This window comes from Mytilus trossulus, chromosome 1 (genome assembly GCF_036588685.1).
Source record: "Mytilus trossulus isolate FHL-02 chromosome 1, PNRI_Mtr1.1.1.hap1, whole genome shotgun sequence".
In the NCBI taxonomy this organism is placed as follows: Eukaryota; Metazoa; Mollusca; class Bivalvia; order Mytilida; family Mytilidae; genus Mytilus; species Mytilus trossulus.
In genome coordinates, this window is record NC_086373.1 from 2,986,001 (window position 1) to 3,004,167 (window position 18,167).

The 18,167-nt window shown below is 33.2% G+C and overlaps 1 protein-coding gene across 2 annotated transcripts in view; it reads left to right on the top strand.

The window, feature by feature from the left end:
* LOC134712400 (3'-5' exoribonuclease HELZ2-like) overlaps positions 1-14,345 on the top strand; it is a 54,546-nt gene extending 40,201 nt beyond the window's left edge. The window contains exons 5-11 of one of the 2 annotated variants that reach the window (XM_063573931.1): positions 2,477-2,614; positions 2,940-3,080; positions 4,587-5,242; positions 5,874-6,098; positions 9,366-9,522; positions 13,042-13,209; positions 13,781-14,340. In XM_063573931.1, the coding sequence (XP_063430001.1) occupies positions 2,477-2,614; positions 2,940-3,080; positions 4,587-5,242; positions 5,874-6,098; positions 9,366-9,522; positions 13,042-13,209; positions 13,781-13,887 (1,592 nt within the window). In that variant the 3' untranslated portion in view covers positions 13,888-14,340. Of the gene's footprint in view, positions 1-2,476; positions 2,615-2,939; positions 3,081-4,586; positions 5,243-5,873; positions 6,099-9,365; positions 9,523-13,041; positions 13,210-13,780 lie in introns of both variants that reach the window. The other variant, XM_063573921.1, reaches the window with a different exon arrangement.
* The last annotated feature ends 3,822 nt before the right edge of the window (positions 14,346-18,167 follow it).

An 18,167-nucleotide genomic window follows, 5' to 3' on the forward strand; every position in this document is an offset into this window, starting at 1 on the left:
TGTATGTTTAACGAAAAAGAAATGACAATATACAAGCAGCTAAAACATCATAAGTCAATGAGAATCAAATAACACATTGGGAGACATTATCTTCATCAAAACATTAAACAGTAAATGAAAATAGAGCAAAACAAACATCAGAAAAAACCTCGGGTAAAGTAAGTACTTTCTGTTATACTTGTTGCACACACCATGTCGCTCTTCTCAAGCTGGAATTCATTAATACGTCGTATTATCGCTATTTTGTGCATTTTTCCTTTGATCTTTTTTTGTGATAATTTTTCATATCATGCTACTCGCTTCAGATGGACAATTATCGCTAGAAACTAAGGAGCCACGTGACCGTTGAAATTGAAATTGATATGAAATTGACAATGTCGTCATAGGTAAAATAGCGATAAACAGATTATCATTGGTCATCTCAACTCGATTGCAATTCTCGCTTTCGCCGTGACCGGCTCAAGCGAGAAAATCAATCTCGTTGAGATAACCAACGATAATCTATAATCATATTATTTTGTAAACAAGAGACGGGATTGTAACAATGAGCAGTCGAACATATCAGTGGTCATTTGAGACACAGACATATATTAATGGTAAAGTAAATCATGAAGGTCATGCACATGAAGAGGTTGAACATTAATCATGAAATCCTTCGATCAACTTTAGGTTTTATTTTTTCTCTAAAATCAAGATAAGTTTCTTATTCAGCATATTTAGAGACGGTCTTGGTTATTTAAATATTTGAAACACTTTTGGTACTGACCTCTAAATATTCTTTTTTGAATGTTTGTTTGTTTCTTTTTTGTTTGTTTATTTGTTTCTTTTTTGTCGTTTTGTCAGTTACAATCCTGAGAATTGAACTCAAAAACAAAAACTTCTGCATATGTTAATCAATTGTACAAAGTCAGAAATATGACAGTTTTTATTCATTCGTTTGATGTTTGAGCTTTTGATGTTGCCATTTGATTAAGGAGTTTCCGTTTTGAATTTTCCTTGGAGATCAATTATCTTATAACTTTATCTTTTTGTTGTATGCTGTGTATCGACATAAAAAATAAAACTGTTTGCGTCAAACTTATTTTCATATTTTGTATAACTATTTTACAACGGATGCCTGTGTGGAGCAGGATCTTCTTACTATACCGGAGCACATGATATCAGCCCAGTGTTTGGTGGGATTTATGATGCTTAGTCTTAAGTTTTCTATGTTGTGTCTTCTGTACTATTATTTATCTGTTTGTCTCTATATTTTAGCCATGGCGTTGTCAGTTAATTTTCGATCTCTGAGCTTGACTGTCCCTCGAGCTCTGGTATCTTTCGCCCCCTTTTATATATAATGAAGGGGCAATAAAATGAACACGTAATTATTAGTTACTGACAGACATTTTTATATCTCCGTACTATCTTAGGAAAATAAGGGATTAACAAAATGACTTTAAGGAAATAGCAAAAATACTTTAATCAGCCACGAACTATTTGTGTCGCGAAAGTACTGTAGTGGTATTTATACATATATATAAGTCTAGATTAGAAAATTCTAAATATAATTTTAAATCTTAGTATATTTTTTTTTGAAATTTGCCAATGCAAGTTTTTGAAACAATATGTATAATTGTTTTAAATTTGTGTGTTATTCTGTCCTGATTGATCTTTTTATTTGGTACTATTCTTGTGACGTAAATTTGTCATTTTAGTTGAAATTGTTTACATTGTCATATCGGTGGGAGGTTTTGCAAGCAATAAAACCAGGTTCAACCCACCATGTTTGCTTAAACTGTAATGAAGTTTGTCAATGATATGGCAATTATAATCAAATAGTTCGTTTCTATTTATGTTGGCGTTTGTTTATGTTGCCGGTCAGTGTTCTGTTCTACCGTTTTTTTCCTTATAGTTGATGTGTTTCCCTCAGTTTCAGTTTGTTACCACCATATGTTTTCCCCTTAATCAAGTTCAAGCTTTTAAAAACAGTATACTGCTGTTGTCTTTTTTGAAGATAAAATTTTAATGATATGGTATGGGTGCAATGGACGAGGATGTAAGCAGTATTATATAATGTCTTTTCTGTGTGGTGTAATATTTAATTTCGAAGCGTAAGTACAAGGTTTATCTTAACTAGCAGTTTATTTTAAGAGGCAATTCAAAGTTGACTTTTAATGAATTGTGAATGCTTTTTGTTTTCATTTAAGTCTGTAAGCTCTCCACGTATTCAGGCATTTTAAAATTATACTTCCTTAGCTTTCTTTGGAGGGGGTGGGGGGGGGGGGGTATATACATACAGGCAATAACTGTACCTCTTTTCAATGGTCTAACATCGATTTAACTAAAAAAAAAATAGTGTTGCTGATGAAGGTAAAACAAAATGCATTATGGTGCCCGATAGAAGGGGTTATATACAAGTAGATGGGTTCCAAATAAGATAAATTTGTCAATGAGAAAAAAAGTTTCTTTACCTCAAACCATACTGATTTTATAGATCGAATGCATACGGAAATAGCTAACGAGATTATAGAAGAAGGTCTCGATGTTGATATGTGGGAAAATAATCGTCATCAACACTGGGCTATTAAGACAGCTCTAAAGAGAAAATTTAAACTGATTCAAGGTCCACCTGGTATGTATATCTTCATATATTTATTATTTAATTTAACAAAAGTAACTTATACATTAGAAATTCCAAAGTTAATTTTCATTTAACGAGGCTAAGTATATTTCGATGTCAATGTTGCCACTTCCTAATCCATGATAATGAAAAAGGAAATTAAGAATGACATTTTTTCAAAACATCAATACACAAGATAGACCTGCAACTTTTGTCTCTGAGCTTTCAAAACTGAAAATATTTCCAAATTTAGCGAAAGTCTTTCATTTTTGAATGACTATCTTTCATTTTTGAATGACAAAACGCTTTACATAATTTCTTTATTTTTATAACGTAGGAACTGGAAAAACTTATATCGGCGTTAAACTTGTATACCTCTTCGACAAGTTTAACACTATCATGCAACAGAGGACGGGTGATTTAAAAAATCAGATAATTTTCTGTGGGCCTTCAAACAGATCTGTTGATTTAGTAGCACGTTAGTATTCAATTCGACTCAAGGACAAGGACGAATATATACCCTTGCTTGAAAAATCAGTACATTGGCTGCACTTGTTGTACAGACTGTATACTAAATAGGGAGATATTAAACCTAGAGTTCCAAATGGTGAAGTTGAAATCATCCCTTATTAAATTTAACGAACGCCATCAAGAGTTGGTTGACCGTTATGGAATAATCGTTTTACATATGATATCGGATATGTTACTTATGTTGTAACAACAATTCACTTCCCTTTTCACGAATATGACCTACCGAATTAAAATTGAGAATGGAAATGAGGAATGTGTCAAAGGGACAACAACCCGCCAATAGAGCAGACAATAACAAAAGGCCACCAATGGGTCTTCAATTCAGCGAGAATTGGACTTTTCGGGTGTGTAATAACATGAGCAATACGACGGGTGCCACATGTGCTAACCATTCGGGAGCACCTAAGATCACCCCCAGTTTGTAATAGTAGTTGCTTAGTCTTCAGTTTTCTATGTTGTGTCTTGTGTACTTTTACTTGTCTGTTTGTCTTATTATGTGTTAGCCATGTCGTTGTCAGTTTTTTTTTCGATCCACGAGTTTGACTATCCCTCTGGTATCATTCACCCCTCTTTTACAATAAAACAAAACAACTATCTCAAAATGTAATTGATGTGTTGTATCCTGTTTCCGTAGCCATACAAGTTCGGTAAAAAAAGAAATCGAATAAGGTCAGTTGTTTTTACACATACTTTACCCTAAGGAAGTATTTCTTGCGTGAAATTCCAAACCTAATTTTCCATAGAATGTGAGGTACTTTTTACTATAAAAATAGCTCATAACCTACAATTTTTAAATATTGAAACATCGAATCTCTATTGACAATGAATAAGATTCTAATACAACACGCAAGGAAAATGGACGTTTTGAAGACAACATTCATGGAATTATATTTTGTTTACTTATTGATCGGTAGCCTTGACTCAACACTCAACTGAAGAGCTGAATAAAATATCCTGATAACTCAAATGAGAGGCGAAATATTCCAAACAGATATTTAAACTTATAAGTAGAACAAAAGAGGGACGAAAGATACCAAAGGGACAGTCAAAACTGACAATACCAAGACTAAAGACGAAAAGACAAACGTTTATTACAAAGAACACAACAAAAAATAAACTGAATGCTGACCAATACAAACTCTACAAAATCCGGGTTGGTGTTAGGTGCTCAGGACAAATTTGATAAAAAAGGTTATTTAGGCGAAGAATTGTTTATTTATACATACCGATTGACATTTTTCTAATTTCTAGCAAAATTCGTTCGTTTATTATTATAGATTTTTCAAGTTCTAAATAATACAATAAAGATTACGTCTACCGTTGTTCTTCATAAGTGTTTTTGCATAGTGGTGACACTCTTAAATTCTTACAAGAATTTGATACATATCTACTACTTGATATTTGTAACTTCACTTAATTTGGATAACTTCACCTTATTTTCATCGCATAATAGGTCTTGTAATAGACAAACTAGGAACCAAAGCGCCACGAATTGTTAGAATGTATGGCAGTGCAATTGAACAACTAACTTTCCCAATTCCTGGAAGGGCAAGTGTTTCAAGGCGCAAAATACGAGATGCAAAAGCAGACACACACCTGGTTGAAAACGGCGTTGTTCTGCATAATATAATTCGTCAAGATGGAAAACCATATGCTGCGCGTTTAAAAGAACTTGACAAACAATTTTCTGACGATATAAGCATGATAGAAGAAGTAGACCAAAGCAGAAGGGAGCCTTTGAAAACAACTATTGAAGATATAAAGGAATACAAAGATATTCAGAGTAAAGCAACAAAGGAAGAGCTTCCACATTATGACGTTATATTTTGTACAAGTTCACTGGTAGCAAATCCAAAAGTTCTAAAAGCTACAAAAGACAGAGTTTACCAGCTTATAATTGACGAGAGTGGAATGTGTTCAGAACCATCAACAATAGTTCCTATTATAGCAACATCTGCGAAACAAGTTGTTCTAATTGGTGACCATAAACAACTTCGTCCGATAATTAAATGTAAAGAAGCAGCAAGACTTGGGCTGGGAACCTCGCTGTTTGAAAGATATTCGAAAGCTCATTTGCACAAAACTATGTTAAAAGAACAGTACAGAATGGTATGTTATTCGTATTATTACGTGTGTTCGAGTACATCTTAAAACTTTATTTGTAAAAGCAAAATTAACTCATGCCACTTAGTGTATTGAATTTTCATCTCATGGCGGTACGTGGTTATGAATTTAAAGTATTTTCATAACTGATCCAATTACACAATGAAACATATTGATATAGCAAACGTTTCAAAGTCAAATCCACGATGAGTGTAAAGAGCGGGCCACATGATTTCCATGACAATTTGATGTGCTAACTCTTTTACATTTTGATTTCAAATATGATTAACTGGTAAGCACTTCTGTGTTTACATGACTTATCATTCATATGGTCATAATTATAAAATAACTGTTTACAAAAATTTGAGACTAGAATACTAAAACTTTTCCATAGACCTCAGGAGTACATTAACTTAGCTGTATTTGGCAAACTTTTTAGGAATTTATTTTGGTCCTCAGTTCTCTTGAACTTTGCATTTTGGTAAGACTTTATAACTTTTTTTATTCGAGCTGAGACTTTAGAAGACGAACCGTATGTCTGGAAGAAATACAAAATTTCAATCCTAGTGTATACAATGAGTTTTTTTATAATATTTTTTCAGCTAAGATTTAAGTGAAGATTTGTTCTGTTTTATAGCATCCCAAAATATGCGAATTCCCGTCAAAGCACGTTTACGATGGTGAATTAAGAACTCATCCTGACGTTGGAACATCACCACAATTGAAAATATGGCCACGTACGATTGACGGACAGTGCCCACATGTATTCTGTCACGTTGAGGGAGATGAACAGACATTAACAGTTAACACCGAGGCAGGAAACGAACAGTCAAGGTTCAACGACGCTGAAGTCAAACAAGTGGTGAGTAATATATAATCAATACTCAATACTCCAATCAATTTATATCATGATACCTTTTGACATTGGAAATGGTGTCATTTGTGAAGAAAACAACATAAACAAATTAGCAACCTCAATGTTTATAAAGTTCAAGTGTTCCCGCTATAACACCATTCCTGTGAAAAGTACTGTTACATGTTTGTTTGCATTGATCATTTCGTTAATACAGTAAATAAATATATATACATGGATAAGTTATCTGTAATCTTCAATGCACAACGTCAAGTGCATGGGCGACACAGATAATAGTATTCAAGACCCCAAGAGGTTAGAGCCCATCTTAAAATTGCAGTGAGATAAAAATGTTTGCTCCGTGTGAATTCCTAAGTCGACGAGGACAAACTTTTAACACACTGACACTTTGATTAAAAAAAGAGTTGTAAGATACAATAGAAAGATTCAAAACTCAAAAAATGAAAAAAACCTGACAACACCATAACTAGTTCTCATAAGTACCAGGATTATAATTAAGTACACCAGACGCGCGTTTCGTCGATCTTCATAAGAATCATCAGTGACGCTCATTTCAAAATTGTTATAAAGCCAAACAAGTACAAATTTGAAGAGCATTGACGAAATAATATATTAAAACTTCGAAGTGACGCACAAGTCTACAACACACACCAAAGACAACCACAGATTGAACAAAAAGGGTTTTCATGTCCATTTATGATTTTGTATCATATATTTCTGCATAAAATTTATTTTTGCCGTTATGATAACATGTTTATAAATAATAATTGTGTATTCTCCGCGTATCATCGTACAGCGAATATAGGTACTAACCAAGCGGGCGTGGGAGATTTTGACCTTTAGACGATATCGAAATTTTTTGTTATGTTCACTGATATCAATGTGTACTTCAATCAAAACATACTTGTTGTTTTGAGACATGATTTGGTCGGAGGTTGGTGTTTAAATATGTCTCATTATATTTTCGAAAAAACATGGACGATTACTAAATACATGTGCAAATACTTGTCGAGGAAGTAGGGGCTCGTCTCAACCGATATAATTCTATATTCATTGCAACTCTTTTTCTGATAAAAGGCCACTGTGTGTGTGTAATACGTATAGCTGTTTCAATAATTGGCATTTGAATCTTTAATACATATGTTATTTTTCGATATTTTATTCCGAAAGAAGCGCTGTGTACGGTGTTTAGCTAACCACAAAAAATCTTCTGTACGGTGCATAGCTATGTTGCTTCACACCGTACACAAAAACTTTATTTTCATACTCGTGTATTACTCAAAACGTGTCAAGGAATGAGTCATAACAGGTAGGATTATGATTGGTAACTATTACTTTTGCCCTGTATTAGCTTTACTTGTAACATGTAAATGTTTCGAAAAACTGTATCGAAATTGAAAGTTTGTGTTGACATTCACAACTATTTGCGCATGTACAAGATAATTTCTTATGAGAATATTAAAGTTGTTTTATAAATAGGAAAAAATCGATGCGAATATTATTTGGGTGCAGGATTTTCAAAAATTGAGAAACGTACATTAATTCGACCTGTTGATACTGTTTATAATGCTTTTTTGTCATTTTTTATTTATATGGATCTTGGCTGTATACCAGCTTTGATTATTTGTAATATCTTCAATTTTTCACTTATTCTTACAACATTTGTATAAACTTCAAGATTATAAAAAACCGGGTTTTTTCTAAAGTGAACATTGATTGGTTAAATAATTCTCAGTGTGTTTGAATTTGTTTGTTAGCCTTTTGGTCATGAATGTTTTTCTCTAATATTTAATTAACTGTACATTTGTATTCAGATATCGCAGATCAAATTTATTCGTTCATTGTGTAATCATACGTTTTTTGATTGAGTTAAGTCTGCTAATTGATATTTTATCGTATGTTTTTATATGTTGTGATGTTATGCTATTGTTTCAGAAAAAGGGAGAAGGTTTGGGCCCATTAAAACGTTTAATCCCGCTGCAAATGTTTGCACCTGTCCTAAGTCAGGAATCTGATGTACAGTAGTTGTCGTTTGTTTATGTTATATATACGTGTTTCTCGTTTCTCGTTTTGTTTATATAGATTATACCGTTGGTTTTCCCGTTTGAATGGTTTTACACTAGTAATTTTGGGGCCCTTTATAGCTTGTTGTTCGGTGTGAGCCAAGGCTCCGTGTTGAAGGCCGTACTTTAACCTATAATGGTCTAATTTTTAAATTGTTATTTGGATGGAGAGTTGTCTCATTGGCACTCACACCACATCTTCCTATATCTATTGAATATCGATAAAGCAAAACCCAAATTTTCGATACCGTGTAAGGTTAAAAGTAATCATGCGCGCTTGGTTAGTATCTATATCGGCTGTACTATTGATACACGGTGAAGCGTGTGTCAAGCATATGCTTGTACTCAACACTTACATAATACACACGCTACAAGCGCGTTGAAAATGCTACAAATAAGTTTTAGACATGTTTATTGCGTGTTGTATACGCTTCAAGATCGTTCTAATTTAACTAAAACGTATATGTTTGTGTTTGTTACAAACATCCAATAATAGAACGTGCAAGATACGATCAGGACAAATCTCAAAGACGTTCAAGAGACTTTTTCCTTCGCAGCTTGATTTCATCTACACAAGACAAACGCCAACATACGTTACTTGAACGTCCGATAAATGGCTAGGTACGCTTCTCGTACGCCCAATTCACACTAAAAGCTCGTTTTGCGTACACTACAGATATGAGTGACAAATTGAATGCATCCAAAACTGCTGGCGTATAAGCAGCGTACATGATTTTTGTATTAAACCCGGCGTCGTCGGAGATATACGCTGATGTGTGACACCGGCATAATAACTGAAAATGGCTATGAACTAATATTTAGCAGCTGCAAGAACTTAAAAAGGTATTTTTTGATTTCCGTCGTTTTTTTGGTTAATCATTTTTGTTGCTGTTTTTAGAGGGTTGGGATCCTGCTAACACGTTAAACCCCGACACATGCTTTATGTAGGTATGTGCCTTTTTCAAGTCAAAATACGTAACTTATGCTGTTAGTTTTCTCATTTGAATTGTTTTACATTTGTCATTTAGGGGCCTTTTATAGCCGACTATACGGTATAGTCTTAAAATCACCTGATCACCAGTTAGTTCACATAGTTATCTAAATATTACCTTTTTATTCATTTTACATTATTTCGTGTGCAAAAAGATAGATATGCATAAAAAAGTATTGCAACACCATGGTTTATTTTCAGATAAAAGTATTTCAACATATGGTAGAAGAGGAGGATGTTTTACCTACCAGTATTAATGTCATGTCTCAGTACAATGCTCAGTGTACAGCTTTGAGAACAGAATCTGTTAACACTGGGCTTACAATGCCCATAGTATCTACTGTAGTGGCCAGTCAAGGTGAGTATGTTTTTAATTAGTACTCGAAAATGTCTACTGTATTTCTATTGTACCTTTTTAAGTCAATGCATATTGCTCGCTAGTTTTGAAAGTATTAAAAAAGAAGTGCAGATACTCATATCTTGTAAAAGTAGCAGCTGCTTATGCACACCTGGATAGACATTATATTGTGTTAGATGTCAAATGTGTTATATACTGGGAAGTAAAAAAAATAAAACTGTTTTTTGCCGCAAATGTTTTCTGCTTTCAAACTGTGGGCTACATTAATACGCCACAGATCTTTTTCAGTGTAAAGTGAATTTCATATTATGTGTATTCAGAGAATTATCACTCTGATAATGAAAAAGGGAGAACACAAGATTAAAATTTTCGTTTTTTTTTAACTCAACATTTTATAAGGTTTTTTTTTCTTGTATTATATAAACATATGTATATATGTGGATAAGTTGTCACTGGAACAGTTTTCTAAAATGAAGTTTAAAAAATTGCATGGTTGGTAGCAACTATAAGTGAACATACGGCCTTAAACAATGAGAATAATTTCATTTATCCTGCAATTGGGTATCCTACTATACAGATACAGCCCTATAGATATCGCAATGCTGTATCTGTTTACTATACCGCCTGAGTATTGTTTGAACCTGTGTGACCTCAGAATGTGTATCCAAGTTGCATTCCAATGACGATGACGATTTTCGATTTCAAAACTTGAATGTGTTTGATTGTGTTACAAAATCAACCATGTCAATTTCACCATGCATGTTTAGTGAATGTCGAGTCTGAAGCGTAGGGCAACTCGTACACTTCTGTTTCGTCAATGTTTTGTTATTTGTTTTTACTGTTGAAATTAGTTGTTATGTTAAAATAGATAATTATTCACCTTGAGTGATGTATTATTGTTGACCATTCGAGATCCCGTCTTCAGCGTAATGTGTGATTTTGATATTACTACGCGGGCCTCAAGGGATAACAAATTGAAAATAAATGCCAAATATGTTAGTTTTTGTGTCTTTCAAAACACAAAAAAATATACAGAATTAATTGCAGGATAAAGACAATAACTGCTTAGTGTCTTTAAATATCAGCTGTATTTGTACTCGGCTAGAAACAGGTGTAGATCTAGTAGCTCGCTAAAATAGATATAGGAAGATGTGGTGTGATTGCCAATGAGACAACTCTCCATCCAAATAACAATTTAAAAATTAAACCATTATAGGTTAAAGTACGGCCTTCAACACGGAGCCTTGGCTCACACCGAACAACAAGCTATAAAGGGCCCCAAAATTACTAGTGTAAAACCATTCAAACGGGAAAACCAACGGTCTAATCTATATAAACAAAACGAGAAACGAGAAACACGTATATATTACATAAACAAACGACAACTACTGTACATCAGATTCCTGACTTAGGACAGGTGCAAACATTTGCAGCGGGATTAAACGTTTTAATGGGCCCAAACCTTCTCCCTTTTTCTGAAACAATAGCATAACATCACAACATAGAAAAACATACGATAAAATATCAATTGGCAGACTTAACTCAATCAAAAAACGTATGATTACACAATGAACGAATAAATTTGATCTGCGATATCTGAATACAAATGCACAGTTAATTAAATATTAGCGACAAACATTCATGACCAAAAGGCTAACAAACAAATTCAAACACACTGAGAAATATTTAACCGATCAATTTTCACTTTAGAAAAAACCCGGTTTTTTATAATCTTGAAGTTTATACAAATGTTGTAAGAATAAGTGAAAAATTGAAGATATTACAAATAATCAAAGCTGGTATACAGACAAGATCCATATAAATGAAAAATGACAAAAAAGCATTATAAACAGTATCAACAGGTCGAATTAACAAGAAAATACGATTTGAGAGTACTCGCAGTTACTGACAGCTAGTTAAAAGCCAAAACCAATTAATAGTAAAAAATCATGCATCAGAGACTAAAATCGACTAAAACACATCACAGGGATTTAGTATTTTAACGTCATTAATAGTCAAAGAAGACATGACTTGTGCAATGCCAAAAATAAATGTATCGACAAGTAGTAGTATAGTGAAGAGAGACTTCTATAGAAATAAAAGTTAACGTGGCTGTGTCCCCTATACATCTCGCCTCAAAAGATAATGAAATTTAGTTATGTTTTAATTTGCTAATGACAAAATCAATAGTAGTGCCAATGTGAACTATATTCAGAGATCTGATTACAATATTGGTACGATAACCCTTACTTATAAGTTTGTTTAAAGGTTCGATGAGTTTACAAGGATCACATAGTGATTTCCTCGCTTTAAGTACAATATTACCATAAAATTTAGGATGAGAAATACCATTTTTAATAAGCTTTCTACAGGTATAGCCAAATTTACTAATCAAATCTTTGTATCTATGAAAGAATTTAGTAAAAGTTTTAAGTAATTTATGGTATCGAAATCCCTGACACAACAATTTACCAGTGATGCATTGATTACGTTCGTTAAAATCTATGACATCAGACCACACACGGGCAAACCGAACGAGTTGCGATATATAAACACCGTATGATGGAGCCAAAGGCACATCGCCGTCTAAAAAAGGAAAATCAACAATAGGAAATGAAAAATCGTCTCTTTTGTCGTAAATTTTAGTGTGAAGTTTCCCGATTGAAATTGAAATGTCTAAATCTAGAAAAGGACAACTGCTGCTGTTTATGTTAGATTTAGTTAAAGTAAGTTCGTTTGGGTAAATTTCTGAAGTATATTTAGAGAACTCTGGATTATTCAACGAAAAAATATCATCCAGATAACGGTAGGTATTTTTGAATGTATCAACCAAATGTAACAATGATGGGTCTTTACTGAGTTTGGTCATAAACTGAGATTCATAGCAATATAGAAATAAATCTGCTATTAAAGGGGCACAGTTGGTGCCCATAGGAATACCTACTACCTGACGATACACTTTATCGCCGAAAGCTCGTATACACCTTGTTTCCAATCCTCGTCCAAAAACAGCTGATATTTAAAGACACTAAACAGTTATTGTCTATATAGAATTCTCAGCTTCAAAAGTCACCGACATGAAAACTTGTGAACAATTGAAACATGATAGTAACGACATGGAAAACTAATGACGATCACTGAACTATACGGCTTTGACTTTAAACAGGTCCAAAAGAAAATGGTGGGCTTGGAAGTATATGCCAATAGATTTTTATGTGTTATTTTTTATCCTAGATTTTAGTTTATATGCTTAAGTGTTAATGGTAAAAAATTAACTTCGAGTTTCGTTTACATATAAATAAATTTAACACAACAAGTATATCAAATGTTTCAACGCAATATTTTCATATAGTTTATATTGTATGATATGGTGAGAATGTGGAAGGAACACGATATTAAAAAAACAACGGGAAAAATGATTAAATAAGAATTGTAAAAAAAACCTTGTATCTAGTCAAACGTTTTAAAGAGATCAAAAGATTAGAAAGAATAACGTCATTCTTCTGAAATTCTTTTTAGGTGGAGAATGGGATTACGTTATATTTAGTTTGGTAAGATCTATTCCTAACTATCTAATACCAACACAGCCGACAAGAGGATGGTGCCTCCAAAATCTAGGATTTATTACCGACAAAAACCAAATCAATGTGGCACTGACGAGGGCCAGAAAAGGGCTTGTTATCATTGGTCAGTATATAAGATGATATACTACGTTGTGTAGTTAGTCATGATTTCTTACGTTTACTTCATATGTTTTCACTCATTTTATTTTTAGGTTATATACATATAAACTTGTATCTTATTTCTTTTACCTGTACCATAAATAGCGTTTGATATTGGTTTTTAACTGTATTTAAATTACAGCTTTCAATATATGTGTCTCTTTAAGAGTCTAAACCTTCTTAACGATGATTGAAAATAAACTTATTCTTCAAATATATGGATTTAGGTAATATTATCTAGCTTGAATTAGAAGTAATTCATACTTTTGTAACATTTGTGCCAAAAAAAAAACCAATCAAACAAAGTGCCTTGCTAAGCTAAGGATTATTTAAACGCAAACGCATAACGAAAAATTATATATGCATGTCTTCCTCGCTCAACATATGCACAAAACCCTAAAGACACCAGTTAACTGTGTAGTAACACTTGTTTTTAGATTAGAATCAACTAGAATAGAATATAACCAAACGTAAGCATTGTTTCTGATATATATGGTGTTAAAAGGAAAGTAATGGTATAACTATTCTTATTACAGGTAACAGAAACTTGCTTGTGTGTGACCCAGTATGGAAAGATCTAATTCACGACTACGAAAAGAAAAAATGTATGTTCAAAGGCTCAAATTTCCCACCGTCTACATAACTAGCTTCTATTACTATGTTGAAACAGAAACTGCACATAATTATTGTATATTCATATAAAAATGACTGAATAAAAGCAATATCTATTGATTGTTTTTAAATATGAGATTTCTTTATTATATTTGATGATTTTGTTTTCAATTTTGCAAATCTATCAGTTGCAATCTTGAAACTTGAAAAGGCAACAGCAAATGAAATAGGAAGAATCAAAGATGAGTAATTTTAGCATTACCATCTTAGTAAAGAGATACCAATACAACAGAGGAATACAGCGCCTAATTAATGATTATTCGAAGAGGTTTTGTAGTGTATTATACGTATTGTATGATTGTTGGTAGAACTTTTTTTCACTTCTGACAATAACAAATAAAACAGATCAATTAGCCTATGTGTTTATTAGTTTATTGGAGCTAGATAGCTAGATACAATTTTGTATGATGAAATGTTCCTTTTGTTCAACCTTCATTAAATAATAAACTTGTGACGTGGTTAAGATATAAAAGGTCTCAGGATAACAGTATGTAATAAACTTGAAACCTGCGGCCTGTTTTATCTGAAAATAATTTATGAACAAATACGGTAGATAAACTGATGAAAAGGCTCCAGATCATAGAAAGTCATTAGAGAAAAAGCACTGATGAAAAGTCTCCTGATCATAGAAAGTCATTAGAGAAAAAGCACTGATGAAAAGTCTCCTGATCATAGAAAGTCATTAGAGAAAAAGCACTGATGAAAAGTCTCCTGATCATAGAAAGTCATTAGAGAAAAAGCACTGATGAAAAGTCTCCTGATCATAGAAAGTCATTAGAGAAAAAGCACTGATGAAAAGTCTCCTGATCATAGAAAGTCATTAGAGAAAAAGCACTGATGAAAAGTCTCCTGATCATAGAAAGTCATTAGAGAAAAAGCACTGATGAAAAGTCTCCTGATCATAGAAAGTCATTAGAGAAAAAGCACTGATGAAAAGTCTCCTGATCATAGAAAGTCATTAGAGAAAAAGCACTGATGAAAAGTCTCCTGATCATAGAAAGTCATTAGAGAAAAAGCACTGATGAAAAGTCTCCTGATCATAGAAAGTCATTAGAGAAAAAGCACTGATGAAAAGTCTCCTGATCATAGAAAGTCATTAGAGAAAAAGCACTGACGAAATATCTCCTGAACATAGCAAGTCATTAGAGGAAAGGCACTGATGAAAAGTCTCCTGAGCATAGACAGTCATTAGAGGAAAGGCACTTATGAAAAGTGGTTGGATTAACCATGTTTCACTCACTCAGTTGTCTCCCTAATTAATCTAGGACAGCAGTGTTAATAACAATATCATAACCGTCAAAATCTATTGGAAAGACTCTGTACCATCTCATAGGCACGAAGCACAAAACAACCAATTAAAAGCACGTTGAAGTGATCTCTTAGTACTTGCAGCTACGGAAACATAGTTCAAAGTTTTTTGCAACAAAAAATAAATAATATTTCCCAAAACTTAACTAATAATCATTAAATTTAAACGGTTAAATCATAATGATGTCATGAACAGATTGTCTGAAAAAACATCACATCGTGCAATGCCGAAATATAAGCATCGACAAGGGTTCATGACGGAATGTCAGTAGATGTCTTGTTAATTGTTATGTGAAAACAATGAGTGAATAAAACAAACAGAAATACAAGGTAATAGGTAAAACTGTCAATTATACATGGTATTCGTGTACAGCAACCAGCATCGCGTTACAAACTGTATCACCCCTCTCGGTGCGGGATTTTCTTGCTGTGTTGAAGACTCATTGGTGGTCTTAGTAGTTATCGTGTCTTATGGTTCTGACAATTCAAACCTAGTAAATGTCTTTTAATCCCGTAGGTTGTCGGATTTGTCATCTCTATTTCAGCAATTAGATTTTGCCTGGTCATCAATCGTGCATATTGATACACAGGTAGCTAGCCTTTTTCGAAAAGCTATGACTTGTTCTTTACTGTAATCGCTAGCCAGTCAACACTAATGTTGTGATTTCAGGCCCGCGTGGGCAGGTGCTCTCGACTCCAATCTTAATTGACTATGATTTTCAGTTTTATACGAATAGAAACTGTGCGCCATGAAACAGCATAAATGTGTCGTCTAAAAGTGGCGTTAAACATCAACAATTAGTCGATCAAACTACTAGTAATATCTATAAAATACATAAATGTGACCTAAGAAAGTTTTTACCAGCCAACAAAAATTACAATGTAGATACTAATTATTGCCTATTTTGACTTTAATATTGATTCACTTATAGGGTCTGTGTCTCAGAAATAAACACATTTCTTATACCTCAGTTATCATTTTCAATATAAAATAAGTACTCAATATTTTGACTATTTTTTTTCAAATTCCAAGCGTGAAACTATTGGACCGGTCAATAGTTTCCAACTATTGGACCTCGATAAAACTATTTTACCGCAAGCATTTTAATTGAGGTGTGAAGCTCGCATGTCAGTAACTTGTAGTAGTCCCTTGTTAATTTATATCTCACTGACATTTTGTTAAATTTCTTTTATTACCTATTCTGAGTTTAACTTAGCGTATTGTTGCATGTCTGTGTTTTCTACATTGGCTAGATGTATAGGGGGATAATTGAGATCTAAAAAAACATTTTTCACCCCACCGCATTTTTTGCACCTGTTCAAGTCAGGAGCCTCTGGCCTTTGTTAGTCTTGTTTGACTTTTAATTGTAATTTCTATTATAAATTTCGGAGTTTAGTATGACGTTCATTATCACTGAAGTAGCCAGCTGAAGCACGCCTCCGGGTGCGGGAATTTCTCGATGTATTGAAAACTCATTGGTGGCTTTCGGCTGGGGTCTTCCCTAGGGTCTGGTTGTTGTCTCTTTGACTCATTACCTATTTCTATTCTCAATGTTAATACTATATGATTAAAACCATTTTCAAGCCTTGTGTAGTTCTGGTATGTTAAGGGCAAATACGATACAGTTTTGATCACATATTAAAATTTTGCTGGCAATTTGCATATAGGCTATTTTTTTAAAAGAGGGACGAAAGATACCAAAGGATCAGTCAAACTCATAAATCTAACAAAAACTGACAACGCCATGGCTTAAAATGAAAAAAAAAACAAACAGACAAACAATAATACACATGACACAACATGGAAAACTAAAGAATAAACAACACGAACCCCACCAAAAACTAGGGGTGATCTCATGTGTTTCGGAAGGGTAAGCAGATCCTGCTCCACATGTGGCACCGGTCGTGTTGCTTTTAAGCTTGTTTAAATTAATGTATGTAATAAAAAAACATACCTTCATGTGCTATTTTTTAAAGTAAAATGAGGTCGAATTTTAAATATTTTCAGTTGAAAAAGGCTCAACTCATCAGATGGATACCAATATAAATACCTATTATAAAAAAAACACAGAGTGGACGTGGCCGGGTACTTGTATATCCCAACAACAAAAAGACACTACGAACTTATCACAGAGTACTCGCAGTTACTGACAGCTAGTTCAAGGCCACTAACAACAAATAAAAAAACAAATATGCATCTAAGACTAAATTATAAATCACTACACATCCAACATTCAATAGATTTAGTGTAAAAACGTTACAAAACAGCCAGAGAAAAACATGACATGGTGTAATGCATTCTTTTTTGTATCGATTTTAACAACACAAATTTCGATTGTTTTTTTTCTCAGATAATGGTACATACAACAGGTGTTACGTGAACACAAATTTGTTATTCAATTCATGTATATATCATGTATTGTGACACGCGATTTCTTTGCCATTGATTTTATTATTTTTAATCCCAGTTCAGGACGTCAAGTTGACCGCACATGCATTTATTGTGCTACATGGGATATATTTTATTATTCATTTACAGGTAAACTGATATCTAGCTTCTTTAGTGATCAAAACATATATAGTGTTCATTATAAGATTGGTAGTAATGTTACAAACTGCTTTAATTACAAAATATCCGTTAATTGAACTTATTGAATGTTTTATCACTCAAAAAAAAAGGACCAAATCACTCGAAAAACAACGATCCGGACACTATACCTACCCTGCATATAATGTAATTAAGACCTGATTGAGATAAGTACATCACGACACTAGCAAAATAAGAAGTTGATAAGTATTTTGTTGACTATTATTTGAACATTCGAGGGGCATTGATCATTCTTTCCCCAAAAATATAATTACTTGTACCATTTTGACAAAAACTGGATACAAGTATGTCGCGACTTACATTTTAAGACGAAACGCGCGTCTGGCGTACTAAAT